At 49.3% G+C, this 14,340-nt stretch overlaps 7 protein-coding genes across 7 annotated transcripts; 2 read left to right on the forward strand and 5 right to left on the reverse strand.

The window, feature by feature from the left end:
• Positions 1-848: 848 nt before the first annotated feature.
• On the forward strand, positions 849-2,342 carry CI109_103788 (uncharacterized protein; the record flags this gene model as incomplete). Its single annotated transcript, XM_065967365.1, has 6 exons — positions 849-924; positions 1,025-1,321; positions 1,395-1,471; positions 1,540-1,908; positions 1,974-2,145; positions 2,236-2,342. 6 exons carry the CDS (start codon positions 849-851, stop codon positions 2,340-2,342), a joined length of 1,098 nt encoding a protein of 365 aa, XP_065823437.1.
• A 183-nt stretch (positions 2,343-2,525) lies between these two features.
• Positions 2,526-3,634, reverse strand: CI109_103789 (uncharacterized protein; the record flags this gene model as incomplete). The annotated part of the gene is made up of 5 exons (XM_032001709.2): positions 2,526-2,728; positions 2,828-2,900; positions 3,018-3,122; positions 3,256-3,388; positions 3,570-3,634. 5 exons carry the CDS (start codon positions 3,632-3,634, stop codon positions 2,526-2,528), a joined length of 579 nt encoding a protein of 192 aa, XP_031863872.2.
• A 397-nt stretch (positions 3,635-4,031) lies between these two features.
• Positions 4,032-6,908, reverse strand: CI109_103790 (uncharacterized protein; the record flags this gene model as incomplete). Its single annotated transcript, XM_032001708.2, has 6 exons — positions 4,032-4,331; positions 4,390-4,698; positions 4,756-5,637; positions 5,687-6,249; positions 6,302-6,771; positions 6,823-6,908. The coding sequence occupies 6 exons, from the start codon at positions 6,906-6,908 to the stop codon at positions 4,032-4,034; spliced, it is 2,610 nt and encodes an 869-aa protein (XP_031863871.2).
• Positions 6,909-7,456: 548 nt separating this feature from the next.
• On the forward strand, positions 7,457-9,520 carry CI109_103791 (uncharacterized protein; the record flags this gene model as incomplete). The annotated part of the gene is made up of 6 exons (XM_032001707.1): positions 7,457-7,722; positions 7,787-7,870; positions 7,938-8,180; positions 8,241-8,600; positions 8,668-8,953; positions 9,026-9,520. 6 exons carry the CDS (start codon positions 7,457-7,459, stop codon positions 9,518-9,520), a joined length of 1,734 nt encoding a protein of 577 aa, XP_031863870.1.
• Positions 9,521-9,605: 85 nt separating this feature from the next.
• Positions 9,606-10,957, reverse strand: CI109_103792 (uncharacterized protein; the record flags this gene model as incomplete). Its single annotated transcript, XM_032001706.1, has 7 exons — positions 9,606-9,725; positions 9,806-9,901; positions 9,976-10,055; positions 10,127-10,242; positions 10,366-10,462; positions 10,595-10,685; positions 10,847-10,957. The coding sequence occupies 7 exons, from the start codon at positions 10,955-10,957 to the stop codon at positions 9,606-9,608; spliced, it is 711 nt and encodes a 236-aa protein (XP_031863869.1).
• A 331-nt stretch (positions 10,958-11,288) lies between these two features.
• CI109_103793 (uncharacterized protein) lies at positions 11,289-11,953 on the reverse strand (the record flags this gene model as incomplete). Its single annotated transcript, XM_065967366.1, has 4 exons — positions 11,289-11,560; positions 11,677-11,746; positions 11,810-11,839; positions 11,894-11,953. The coding sequence occupies 4 exons, from the start codon at positions 11,951-11,953 to the stop codon at positions 11,289-11,291; spliced, it is 432 nt and encodes a 143-aa protein (XP_065823438.1).
• A 114-nt stretch (positions 11,954-12,067) lies between these two features.
• On the reverse strand, positions 12,068-13,862 carry CI109_103794 (uncharacterized protein; the record flags this gene model as incomplete). The annotated part of the gene is made up of 8 exons (XM_065967367.1): positions 12,068-12,116; positions 12,215-12,349; positions 12,468-12,645; positions 12,793-12,853; positions 12,920-13,022; positions 13,130-13,239; positions 13,345-13,723; positions 13,813-13,862. The coding sequence occupies 8 exons, from the start codon at positions 13,860-13,862 to the stop codon at positions 12,068-12,070; spliced, it is 1,065 nt and encodes a 354-aa protein (XP_065823439.1).
• Positions 13,863-14,340: the final 478 nt, after the last annotated feature.

The raw sequence follows: 14,340 nt of genomic DNA on the forward strand, positions 1-14,340 counted from the left end.
AATCCTCAATAGTTCGGATACCAAACCGAAGAACGATAACCACCGAGTGTAGTTGTCTCCTTTGAGGGAACGGATCATGAGGTCGGGAGCAGAACCAGACAGAAAATCACCTAAAGCAACGGACTCCCGGCTTCATTGGATGATGGGCAGGAGGTTTGATGGCCGCTTTTGGTAGTGATGATGAGCTCTGATGCCAGGCTAGAGTTCGGCTTTCTGAGATCGACTACGCGACAGTTTGCACGGCGTTTAGGAATGGTCCGAATCGTGTAAGGTGACTTTCCTTAGGACATGCACGAACGGACCACGAAGAAGCCCTCGTCCGGAATGACTATGTCATTCAACACACAAAATCAATCGGAGATATGCATGGAGATAAACAAACACACAACAGTAAGACCTGGAACTGTTATCGTTATCTGAAACCACGCTAAGTGGAACTGGGCGATTACGATCGATTGCGCCATCCGTATCATCTCTCACTGTCGAGAAAAATTCACCGAACAAGGCAAAGAGCATCGCTTGAGTATGCTGATGACTACTCACGTACCCACCCGAGTACTATACATGAGCTCGCGATGTTCAGTGATAAAGTGAAATCGCAATTACCCACATCAGTCGGCTTTGTCCGATCCGAGATTGAAGAGAAGTGATCACGAAATGCTTCGCAAAGGTGTATTCTTGGCAATCATCTTTGGACTAGCTACCAAATGACTGGCTGTCGACTCTTCCTCATGCATATGTATAAGATTACGGGTGTGTATAACTCGGAGGTGTGATGTGTATGCAGAACGAACCCCCACCTCACTTGCATCGCACAGTTCATTTCGTGGTAAAGACATCCGTTCAAAATGCCCGTCGCAGTACCTCAATCGTTTCAGTATGATTACGTTCCCGAGACCAAGGAGAATCTGGACTGGGCAGATCGTGAGTGGGCCGAGCTCGACTGGGATAGGCACATACTCTGCACCACGTAGCACCAGTATCAAGACCCAGTCGGCTAACGGCTGACAACCCCTACTTTCAGTACCCACTATCGACCTCTCCAAATACTCTACACCTGAAGGACGTCAGGAGCTCGCTCAGACGCTTATCGAAGCTATCCGAACCAAAGGTTTCTTCTACGTGATCAATTATGGTATCCCCCAATCTGCGGTAGATCGTCAATTCGCCCTTGGAGCGAAATTCTACGATTTGCCCTTGGAAGAGAAGGAGAAATATACACCGGATTTGGAGAATGGGGAATATAACGGGTATCGACCAGCAGGAAGGTCTGCGTTGGGTGGAAATATCAGAGATAGGACAGAGGTCTACAACATCCCCAGTGAGTGATGTCGTTGGTGATATATGGTGTGGCATGGTAGAACGTCAACTGACTGACCGTTGTTCTGTTCCAGAGTTCGACGGGTATCACCCACGAGACCATCCTGAGGTGATCAAGGAGAACATTGGCGAGATTGAGCAGTTTGCGAGGGTGCGTTTACATTCTCAATCAAATTACAGACCTGGGATTCGTATTGACACTACCTTCACTGTTCGTAGTCCCTGCACACCAACGTGCTCGACCCTCTTCACGTACTCATCGCAATCGCTCTCGAGCTCCCCGAAGACTTCTTCACCAACTTGCACAAATACGAGAACCCATCCGAAGATCATCTCCGATACATGATGTACCGACATTTCTCCCCCGAAGAGATCAAAAAGATAGGCGACGGACTCTATTCTGTCGGTCATACAGATTTGGGAACGTTGACGCTCTTGTTCCGACAACCTGTCGCTGCGTTGCAGATCAAAGATCATAAGACCGGAGAATGGAAGTGGGCCAAACCCCTGGATGGAAGTCTGACAGTCAATACTTGTGATGCGTTGTCATTCTTGACCGGTGGTTATATCAAGAGTACAGTGCATAGGGCGAGTCGCTGCTGTTGGACTGGAGCAGTGTATTTATTTGCTGACCTTCATATGCCCGACTTTAGGTCTCTGTCCCTCCCAAGGATCAAAACCAGTACGATCGACTAGGTCTTCTGTACTTTGCTCGACCTCAAAACGACCTCCCTCTCGCTACCGTCGACAGTCCCCTCCTCAAGCGAGAAGGTTTCTCTCAGAACGAATTCGAGCAAGGTGGTCACAAGGTCCCAACTATGGGTGGTGAGTTGCGTCCCAGCCCTACCCCCGCCTTGTCCCACTAGACTTTAGCGGTGCACATGACTGATGTTTGCTTGCTATTTCGTTTCGCAGAATTCGTCAAGCTCAAGCAGACTTGGCAACAGAGGAAGAAGGTTCAACACAGAGAACTGGAGAACCAGGAGATCGTCCCAGGTTTCAAGGGGAAGTATCACGATTAAGCAAGCGCTGTCGACTTGTGTGTCTGGGAGATAAGAACTTTTAGGAAAATTTGTTCGACTGTATGTACGATGGAGCAAGAAGTAAAGAATATGCAGGCTATTACAATCAATATACACGAGAACAACACCTGGAAATACTGTTACACCGATACAGCCAATACCGCTATCGAGAGCCAGAAATCGCTACGCCCTTTTCCCTCTCCCTTGGGCATTCATCTGCGCGACGCAGTACGCCGCCCAGACAGTCTCCCAAGCACAATCCCCTCTCATCAGTCTCAACCACCCTTGTACGTCGTCTACATCAGGATAGTTGGACGATTCCCGAATTGGATAAGAGTAGAAGAGGGCAGCTTGATACCAATCAGTGTTTGGGAGGGTATCGTCGCCTGCCGTGAAATTGTTAGCCAGATTATCCATTATCGAACAGTATGGAGCTTATAGGACAGCGATCAAGGTGTGATAAGGAAGACGTTTGACAAACATACCTGAATCGTCTTCCGGGTTTTGAGGAGCCTTCTCCGTTCTCTCAGCTGCCAACTTGAGCTTGTCCGCCACCATCTGTATATTGTATATATTAGCCATACTGTACTTCCGTTACAAGGGTCTCGGCGTGGGTCACAACCATGTCTACTACATTGACGTCGTTTGCCGAAGTGATATAACGGGTAGACTCACCTCAAACCCCTTGTCAAGCATCAGACCCATACCCAAAGAATCATCATGATCATCGTGTCCGCCCCATCTTGTCATTTCTTGTAACCTCCGAGCATGCTGGAATGCCTATGCGATCAATCATCGTTCCAAGGAGCCATCAGCGAACTTCCTTCCAACATTGAGCATGCTTCCAGCTCCGTTCGAGATGAAGCGATGATAGGATTTGCCTTGATGACGACTTGAGGACTTGGGGACTCACCTCGATAGCACAAGGTAGACCAGCAGGTGTACCTCTTGGCATTCTCCCATCTGATCCGCGGGGCAACGATACTGAGAAGGCAGAGTACATCTTGAGTTTGAGCTTGTGTTTGAGCGTGGGTCTGATCGCTTTCCTTGAACGTATACGAGGCTAGATTATTGTTTTACAGGGTTAGGTTCTACCAATTGGCGAGGAGACAAGCTTCGTTGTACGCTTGCGATAATCATGCTGGGTGTATGTATATATACTGTCCTCGTTCATCTCGCCATTCCTCCTTGGTTCTGCAGACGTACATGCTCATTCATCGTACGCACATGAACCTCATGACGCAGAGCAAAGAAGGTCCTAGTCCAGAACAAGTATTGACGAATCCTCGCATCGGTCTCTGAAATACAGCAGACGACATAGAGAACATCAGGCACCAAGACAGGTTACATACCACCGTCTTGCGTCGTAACGTACATGGACATGTACCTTTTGATAATTCCGCCCTTTCGCCCATTCCGGCTTCTTGGCTTATGACATGTGGCTGTTTGTGTTCGATGCGGGGTAAAATGGTCTCACCCATATGTACATGGCCAAGCTAGGAATGCCGGCTGACACTTCGCAGTCGATCACCTCTTCTGACCAATTTCTGTGCAGCCACATCAAATACATACGAGACCGAGTACTATCAAAGTAAAACCAAATCCGTCTCTCTTTACGCCCAATGATACTAATATGGATGTGAAACACCACCTACATCCCCAAACCCCGCATTGCATTGGCTTGTTTTATTACAACTCATCACCCCTTACTCTCGTAAATATCTTCTCAACTGCTCTTCCACCTCCTTCGGCATCTATCACCCTGTAGCCGTTTGTCGTGAACAGCTTGCTTCGCAAGAACGGTGCAACATCGTAGATTTCCAGATCTTTCGCTCGAGCCTCCAATTGCGATACCTTGACTTGTACCTTTTCGGGGTTCTCACCACGTTGATGTCGGTATAATTGTACCTTCTCCTTGATGATACCGCCGAGTAAGAATGAGATAAGCTCCTCGTGATCTGTAGCTTGATGCACGTATTTTCGGAACCCCTAAAGAGCTAATATCAGCACGCATCCATGCGTTTTGGATAAGAGATGTATGACTCACTCTCTCAAGAGTCTTCTTGATAGACATCTTCTGCGCATTGACGAAGCTCCCCACGGCCACCTGGATCGCAAGATCAATATCATCGCTTCGAACGTATTCTCTCAGGTGCATCTTCGCGCTCGCTTCTGACATTCGGATCATGGACTCGAGATGTCGAACGGTAATTGGGAAGGAACCGGTCGCGAGGGATTCTCGTCGGAGATCCGCATACAATCGAGCAAGTTTGTCCTGATCAAGCTGGTGAAGCTTGGGCTTGATGTTCTCCTTTGCATACATGATGTATTTTCGGAGCAGATCTTGTGGGATAATCTGCAGTCCAGAACATCAGTACCAGCCCCCCAGTAACCCAGACAGACGGAAACTCACGTCGGCATCTACAACAGTTGAAACGTTGTGCTCATCCACCGCTTCATCGAACTGAGGATGACTTCTCAGATGACTGCCAACGACGAACTGCGCGAGCATCTCATCCTGGACTGGGTCCACCGCATCTTTGACCACGCAAAGCACATCGAAACGAGACAAGATCGGCTCAGTGAGCTCTACGTTCTGCTGGAAGGGGATGGTAGGGTTGTATCGGCCTCGGATTGGGTTCGCAGCCGCAATGATCGCACAACGAGCTTGCAAGGATGTGACGATACCGGCCTTCGAGATGGAAATGGACTGTTGTTCCATGGCTTCGTGAATGGACGTTCTATCCGCATCGTTCATCTTATCGAACTCGTCGATAAGACAGTGACCTCGATCCGCAAGCACGAGTGCTCCACCTTCCAATGTCCATTCTCTAGTCACCGCATCCTTTCGAACGGAAGCAGTCAAACCGACAGCGGAAGCTCCTTGACCCGTTGTGAAGACCGCTCGACTCGCAGTCTTCTCGACATACTTCAGGAACTGAGATTTGGCCGTACCGGGATCACCAAGAAGCAAGACGTTGATGTCACCTCGAATTCTGTGCTTCTTGTTGATGTCTTTAGAAACACCGCCGAACAGTGATAACGCGAGTGCGGTCTTAATGTCATCGTGGCCATAAATGGATGGCGCGATAGACTTGACGATTCGCTTGACGATTCGCTCGTCCCGCGACATGTTTCGAATCATCTTGTTGTCCTCCTCAGTAAGGTGGACAGTCGCGAAGAGATCCTCCTTCTTGTTGATGTGATTGGCTTCAAGTACCGTAGAGAACACAGGGAAACCGTTTTTGGTGTTCAACGATGCGTCGAAGTTATTTCGGTATATACCGGTAACCTCCTGTAGGAATGTAAGCTCGGTTGTACAGCTTGATAAGGTTTCCACTCACAATCTCTTCTCCTGGCTTAGCCATGTCAATCAAGTCCCAGAGCAATACCACTTCTCTGTGTCTCGGCAATCGACCAGCAGGCACACTGCCAGGTGACTCTTGCAGAGTCATCTTCTGGTAGTTTCGGTAAACTGTCTGCTCCGAGTTGACAGTGAATGGACCTCTGCTCTCACAAGCGGAACAGAAACTGATTTTGAGCTCCTTGTTGGTGTCCTGGAAGAAAGGACCGAGAACCGCTCGACATTTGCCACAATCGAATTTGACGTATTTAAGTTGAGGGAAGACACCGGTTCGTCGAGTGACAACACCTGTTACTCGAACAAGACAGTTGAGGTTTGATTGACGAAGGTCTCGGAGGGAAAGTGATGTAGGAAGTTCAGTGATTCGGACGTGGATTTCGGAGTGGATTCGATCGTAGGAGGGGTAGTAAAGGAGGATAGCATCGAGGGCGACTTGGTCAAAGAGAGCGAGCATAGGTTGAGGAGAGTTCGCAAGGAAATAGGCCAAGATGGGTCGAGAGGAGGCGAGATGGAGGAAAGAGACCTCAAGAGACTCCGAGTTGACTGCGTAGTGTCAGCACGAGATACGATCTGGTCAGAACAAGCTAGCACTCACTTTCACCCAGTTGCTTGATTCTCTGTCCGTAGACCGACTGACCATTCTCATCGACGTAGGTCATGAGGAAACTTCTAAAGTGCTTCTGGATTGCTCTTCTGACCGAGTCTTTTGCAACCCATTCCACGATAGAACCAGCCTTCACATCACCCAAGTGTTCCAACGACATCTCCTCCTCATCCTCTACGTCATCCTCGTCCATTCTCTCGTCGTATTGTCTTCGGCGTCGTCGCGTGTTGATACCTGCCAAGAGACCTTCACCGAAACCTTCCCCTTCGTCGTCGTCCGACTGCAAGAACGCAGGCATGTGATCACGTCGACCTGCTCGACGTCCTGGGAGCCCACGATCTCGTCGTTCCATCGCTCGTTCGGCGGCGAGTCGCTCGGCTCGGGACAGCTCAGGGAGGGAAGATCGATCATCGATATCAGCTTGAGAGTAAGTGTCGAGCACATCATTCGCGTCGTAATCTCTGCAAGTACTGTCAGCTTCTCGTTCTTCTTGGGACAACATTTAAGCTCACTCCATCATTCGTTCATTGAACAAATCTTCACCATCCTCCTCGTCTTCATCATCTCCCTGTTCTCTAGCCCTACCCATCTGACGCATCTCGGTAACCTCGTCATCTCCGAGATCTTCTTCGTCACCAAAGTCTGAGAAGGGTGCAGGGGGTGAAGATGGAGGGAGTGATGATGGAGGTGGGGAGGATCGAGGACCTGAGGGACCGGCTGTCGGTGTACGTGATGGTGAGGTCGACCGTTGACGCTTGGGTCTAGCTTGAGAGGAAGGGGGAATCGGGGAGGACTGCATCAAGTATATTCACCGTGATTAGCAACGAGGACGTTAAAGCAAACCACTGCAGACTTACCATTTTGTTGTTGTATATGCTTTGAGGTCTGAGAAGTTGAGAGAGGAAGGCTTCGAGGATCAAGAATTAAATGAGGAGATGAGGGTCTTTGGGACGCGTCAGGGTATTCACAACGCGACGCGATTCATTATTGTCTGTGAACATTTTATTTCGATTTATCCCAATTTTGTGTCTTATCCACTCCTCCACTTTAGATTTCCGGAGATTTGGCTTCATCCTCCTTCGAGAGACTGTTTTCAACAAAATTACTGTATGACATTAGATATACAACAGCTATAACATAGACATCATGTCAAACTTACCTTTCCCACCTATCGCACTTGCCTCGTCTTCGTCTTCGATCGTCTTCGCGGCCGGTGCTTCGGTCCACGTCTTCGATCCTAGTAGCTCGACCAACTTCTCTTCGCCTGCGGTCGACAACAAAGCTCATCAAGATGGATTGATCAGACTTGTCACGGTGTCAGAAGATGGCAAGGTTGTTGTGACACTAGGTGACGATAAGGCGTTGAAGGTTTGGGATATTACAGAGGGAGAGATCAAGTTGAGAAATACCAGGTGAGCTTCCTGACTACCTCTTTTGCCATGGTGTATCTTGCAAAGCTCACGATGCACAATACAGAACGGCTGTCAAACGAGGATCACACATGACCTTTGGTCCTGATGGAACCATCATCCTCTCAGACAAAGTTGGAGATGTATACTCGTGAGCTTGCCAGATACTCGCGATTGGTCTAGATTAATCAGAGCTCACCCTCTCTCCCGCCTTGCAGCTATCCTCTTGACCCAACACCTGTCGATCCATCAACATCTCGACCACCAATGTACTCTCTCGTCGCCGACCCTTCTCAAAATCCCGACGCTACTTACTTGCTTGGCCACGTATCCATGGTCAACTCACACGTCATTACCCCCGACAGCAAATGGATCATCACGGCCGATCGAGATGAACATATCAGAATCAGTCGATATCCCAAATCATACGTTATTGACAAGTTCCTTTTCGGACATGACGGGTGAGCAGCTTTCGCAGTACAGCTGATGCCCGAATTCACAGCTGATCTGTTCCTTGACAGGTTCGTGTCCGCTCTTCACATGCCTCCTACCCACCCTTCTGTATTGTTATCAGCGGGCGGTGATCCCTCATTGAGAATATGGGACTGGTCAACTGGCACTCTCCTCTCCAGAGTCGACATCTGGCCCGCAATCTTGCCCCATCGAAAAGTCAGAAGTCATCTGAGACGATATCGAGTCGGATCGCGAAAGCTCAAGATCGATACACCACCTGTCGGTTCTGCTGACGCAGAGAATGGGGAAGAGACTTTCTATACTGCTCCAGAGGGATATATCTTGCCTAGCGGTCAAGGGATCTGTGTTAAGAAGATCGAGAGCATCCAAGTTGGTGGTCAAACCATCGTGTTGTTCTTCTCCGAAGGGTGAGTCGCTTTTCCCAACTCATAGAGCTTCAGTGAGACTAATGATGTTTATCTGTGTTTCGCGCAGTGCATCCGCTATCCACTCGTTTGTCTTCTCCCCCGATCAGGCATCCCAGCCTACTGTCCACACTCTCCCCTTATCTCACCCAATCCTCGATTTCACATCCATCCTCTCTCAGCCTGGCCAAATACTCGTAACGCTCGATACAGCTTGGGGCGTGTTGAAGCAGAACCCAGGCCCTGGCACAGAAGGGCGTCAAGAAGCTATCAAGCGGGATGGGCCTGTCACGGAGAGCGAAGTTGAACAGCTGGGACAGTTCTTTGCAGTCGTGAATATTGCGGTCGACGGGGTGGTGAGTCTACGAATCATGGATTTCCAGATACCTATGTATGGGTGGAATGGAGCTAATCTTGTATCCTGATAGTTGACCGAGTCATCATCATCATCATCGTCTACTTTCTCATCGCTCATCCCATCACTTCCCACCACATCATTCAAGACTCTTTCGAACCTCAACCTCTACCCTCTCCTTGGTGTACTTCCCCGATGGCCCGGATTCGAAGAAGACGAAGACGCTGGTCCTCCTGTCCCTCTCCTCTCCGGTGCAGGAGCTGGAGGTGGAGACGATGCCACTTCCATCGCACCGACAATGGGAGGCGGGGCTAATCGATCTTATACCCATGAGGAGTTGGGGAAGCTCAACACAAAACAACTTGGACGACTCAAGGCTGCAGGTGTGGATATTGGTAATTTGCTAGTACAGAGACAGAAAAGAGCAAAAGAGGAGAATAAGAAGAGAATGAAGGCTGAGGTGGAAGCCAAAGCTGCGAAAGTCGCAGCTGAAGCGGCTAAGCAACCTCCTCAGAAGAGAGTGAAGGTCGACGCGAAGACAGTAGAGGAGGATATTGCAAATGCTTAAGTTGTCAATGCATATGGTTTTGAGTGGTATCTCCAATGTTAAAAGGGTATATGACGAGTCTCAACCGTAAAACAGCAGAAGTGGTCTACTGGGGTGCGGGGGCCAATCCTCTCAAGGTCAAATCGTACAAGACGTCCTCACAACGCTTGACGTCATATTTCAGCGAATCGAATTTACGTCTCAGCGCGTCGTTTCGAAGGTTCAGCTGGCGATGAAGCGATCAGCGTTGATGATAAGACCGACGGGGGTTTGCAAAACAATGTGAGATGGAGGAATGTCACGTACAAGTGAATAGCTCGCAAAGATATCATTGACGAACGCTGCAATCTTGACTGGCAATGCAAAGTTCTGCGAAGTGACAGCATTGATCGATAATCTTGGCTATGACGATTGAAAGGGAGAGAATCAGCATGGGTGTTCCGTTCTCGGCTGATATGGATTCAAAATGAACGTACCAATTCGTTGACGGCACCAATAACACCTTGTAGGTAATCTTCCGCTGAAAGCTGGAGAGCTTCGGTACCGGTGTGCTGGACTATACAACAGAGAAGTTAGCATGCAATCTGGTCTGAGATCACAAGCCAAGTTCTGCCCGAAAGGACATACCTCCAATCAAGTTGGCGACGGTAAAGGCGGGTGTCAGCTCGTCATGCAAGATGAAGCGGGCCAAAACCAAAGATGTAGTGAGATTTCGCATAGCAGGTCCAAGGGCGAATTGGTATCTAGACAACGTCATATAGGTTGTCAGCATAAGTGCGGCAAACGAAGACAGCCTCTCTATCATAGATATGCTTGTATCGGAATGGGGAAGTTCAAGCAGCACACATCTGGACAGAGTCACTCACCGATAGAACTCCCCTTGAGGGATGAGAGAAGCGACGTTTATCCATAAAGGTTGTGTCTTTATGATCGTCTGTATCGCATTCTCACAGATCTGGGCGTCTGCAAACCATACCGAATCCAGCATCAGCCTCTCTATCCAATTCGAGCAAACAAGTATCTGAAGGACAAAGGAGACGTGGCTCGAGCACGAATGTTTGCAGGAGGAGTGGGATGAAGCGGTCTCTCACTCACGCTGTGCGAATGGTGCCGAGTGAAGCTTGTTGAGTTCTGTGATTGCGGCTCTTGAGAGATCTTCGATAGGTTCAACCGATTCTCGGATTTGCTAAAAACGATGATCGGTTGCGCAGAAATCAGCATTGGACGTACATCCCATCTGAGCCACAGTTCCCAAGCCATGATGAGTCCAATCGCAATCGCAGCACTCGCATGCAAGAGACCGGACAAGGGGAGAAGTATGGTATGGACATTAGGGGACGAACATACCTTTTTCAAGTTCTGTTCGTTCTCAAGAAGCTCAATGACGGAAGATAGGGTTGAGCTGACCGATTCGGCTCGAGAGGTGGCCGGGGCAGGAGTAGCGAGATCGGAGGACATGTTCGGCTGCTGCAGTAGGTGGAGTTTCACTGGAAAGGTTCTTGTTGATGCTAGGGGGAATACCAAGACGGATTGGATTGAAGCGAGAGTGATAGTATTGCAGATTACAGATGAATGGCAAAAGGATATAATCAATATTAGTCGAAGGTACGCTGCTGCAACTTTTGGAGAACAGTGGCGAAAAGAACGGTGATGTCATCACATATTGTCTCGCACCGCGATACCGGCTGGAAGCGGTGATCACAATCAAAGCGCAAGGATCGTTCTGCATCGTTACCATCGGCCAACATGTATATCTACAATCGAAAGCGCTTCAAACCCGCAACAGAGGCTACTGGCTGTTGAGCCCACCCAAGGCCTCCATATCCTTCCTAGCTCGTCCGCTTTCCCAACTATCTTTCACGATCTTCTTCACGCCCTTCATCCTCTCTCTCAGTTCTTCGCCCTCCTTACCCCTGATTCGCTTGAACGCATCTTTCATCTCAGCCTTGATAGCTTCTTCAGTACCGACGATCTCGGTACCGTCGTATAGCTTTTTGAATACGGGCTTGGAGAAGGTTTTGACTTGTTTGAGTTCGATCGCGACCTTGAGATTATGGACGACTGTAACGGACATCAGAGGTCATGATCAGCTCGTATCGTGTAAAGTCGCAATCGAAGGCGAAGGCGAAGGCGAAGCACAGCGAGGGCGCGAAGGAACGTGATGCGAGACAACTCACGTTCTGCGGCAAACTGCCCTTGGTCGGCTGCAAATGGCATAGCGACTATGGGCGTCTCCGTCATGATTGCCTATCGCGTATCCGTCAGCATCTGCTCACTGTCGGCTGTTACACCGCAATCGTTATGACTCACTTCTGCAGTACTGTTGCTTCCACAGTGAGACTACGGATCGATGATCAGCGTCTCGCTCTCTGCTTATGAAACGGTTTTACTTACGACGAAGAATCCCAAAGCTTCGTGATTGAGCACATGCCACTGTGGCGCGAATTTCACCATACAGCTATTTTCATCATCCTTGAATTCTGCGACCAGGTCCTCTGGGATCTGAGCGATACCAGAGGCATAGCCGAACACGAAGGGGATCTGTTCCTCCTTGAGAGTATGAAGGATTCAATGAATAAGTTCTGGTCGAAGGATCGGGAAGAACAACGATCCGAAACTATGTGAGTTAAAGTTATTGTAGAAGATGAGGTTAGCAATGAAACGAGACGATCATCATTCGGCTTGCGGAGGGTTGAAGGGCAGATGTCCGCTCACCTGACATAGCACACTGATTTCGAACCGTGCTTCTCCTTCATTCTGTCAAGGAAGGAGAGCACTCGCTCATCATCTGCATCCCCACCGATCAACGACGGTTTTCCGCCATTCCAGATGTTATCGGCAAATTGAAGTCTGCCACACGAACACAGATATGTAAGCTAGCACGCCTTCCAGGAAGGGGAAGATTGACTCTGATCATAAGATCCCGCGATGATGGTCGAGTGGAGTGGAGTAGCACCACTCGACTCACCCGGTCATGTAAACCTTCTTCCCGAGCTCTTGTTCGAGAGCGGCCACAGCCACTGGTTCAAGCTCTTCGTTGGTAGGAAGGACGAATCCTGTGACTGCCTCGTCGCGCGCCGAGTAATAGCTAGGAGCGAGGGCCGAGAACGTTCCAGGAGGGAGACCGATAGTGGCGAAGAGTGGGACTACGAGAAAAGGAGCAGAGAGTCAGCATACTGTCGTGCGAAACAGTGAGCTTGAAATATGTTGACTTACACCACTCGTCTTTGTTTGAGCATGCGCTGATTAGTATTACGAAACAAATGAAATCCGGATACGTGCGAGTTACTTACAATCGTATTTGGTAGGTAGACCAGGAAGAGGGGAGACACTACCGTCGGTGACGAAAGCATACTGCAAAGCGGTCGCCTGGTATCAGCACAGCGCTTCTATGTCCGTGTTGAGTGCCTTGATACCCACTTTGTCGTAAGCCGCCACGGAATCCATTCCTTTTGCCATCTCTTCGTTGGCGAGCCTGATGACTTTCTCGAATAGACCGCCACTTTTCTCCGAGGCGAACATACTGTGAGAAAGGCCGGTCAGTAAGTGTCCACTTCGCTTCTCGAACAATGTCGCCTCTGACGCAATCCGTCATGTTAAGGAAAGCAGTGTTTGAGCTGATGTACTTACTGGAAGACGGACACGGCGTTACTGGGTCCAAATGCAAGAAGATGAGGAACAGCTCTGCCTAACGAGCTCACGACCCCTTTCACCACAGCTGGAACAAAGTGTTGGAAAGACTAAGCGGTGGCAATACAGCGCATTTGTTAGTCCTACAGTATTCTCAGAGCATGACGATACGATCTACAGTGGTACTGTAGTTGTAACTCAGGGCAGTGACTCACGTCGAACATGACAGCCGTCGGCTCAATACCTGTCCACTTGTTCACAACCCCTTGAACCTTCTCATCCGCCCCACCACCATAGAGCAACTTGATAAACGCTGGCAATGTCGCACCATAGTTGATGGCCTCTTCTAACATAGTAGCAGGGTGCCAAACCTCTGGAAGATGAAAATCGTTCGAAATACAATCGATGATCTGAACTCGATCCATGATGGTCTCGCTCTCGCTCGCATCACCCTTTGGGAGTGAGAGCCCGAGCGATTTGAGTTCTTGTTCCACTCGAGGTTTGACGGATGGGGCTAAGAGGAGCGTGAGGTGGAGATGAGGGTGAAGCGTGACGAGATTGAGGGACAATTGGAGGATTGGTCGGACATGTCCCCTGCGAGGTGGAGTGACGCCACTCACACGTCAGTCGTTGCTACAGTACGTGGATTTTATGCACTGGGTATGGTGGGTACTGGAACTCACCACATCGCCTGGGGGACGACCACGAAATGAGCAGGTTTAGGAGATGACATTCTGGATTCTTTTGAATGACAAGGTCTAGTACGTAGAATGACAATATCCTGACAATAGTTACATCACCTCAAGACCTCTACTTCTCCACCAACCCCTCTTATACTGTACTCGTACTGCTGCATGTTTGATAGCCGAGGCCGTTTGATCGGGATATTCAACCTCGCACGAGGCTGAAACGTTTCGACAATCGAACAATGGGTTCCCCTGGCCGAGCGGATGTCTATTTTTGTCAATCAGAACAATTGTTGGTTGATGGATTGCCGCATGGCCGCTTATATATCCCTCCGTGAGGTGGGCCTTCCAGTCTCTTCAGGAATACAAAAAGTTGCAATGCGCACATATCATGTCGGCCGTGGTGACGAGGTACCCATCATCAGAGTGTACAATGGGACACAAGACATGAAGGAATCGCGTACTCAAAGGTGTCAAATTACTTTGTTGTCATCTTCCGTCCTACCAACGAGGAAGTTTGAAGAT

Source organism: Kwoniella shandongensis, chromosome 6, assembly GCF_008629635.2.
Source record: "Kwoniella shandongensis chromosome 6, complete sequence".
Classification (NCBI taxonomy): Eukaryota; Fungi; Basidiomycota; class Tremellomycetes; order Tremellales; family Cryptococcaceae; genus Kwoniella; species Kwoniella shandongensis.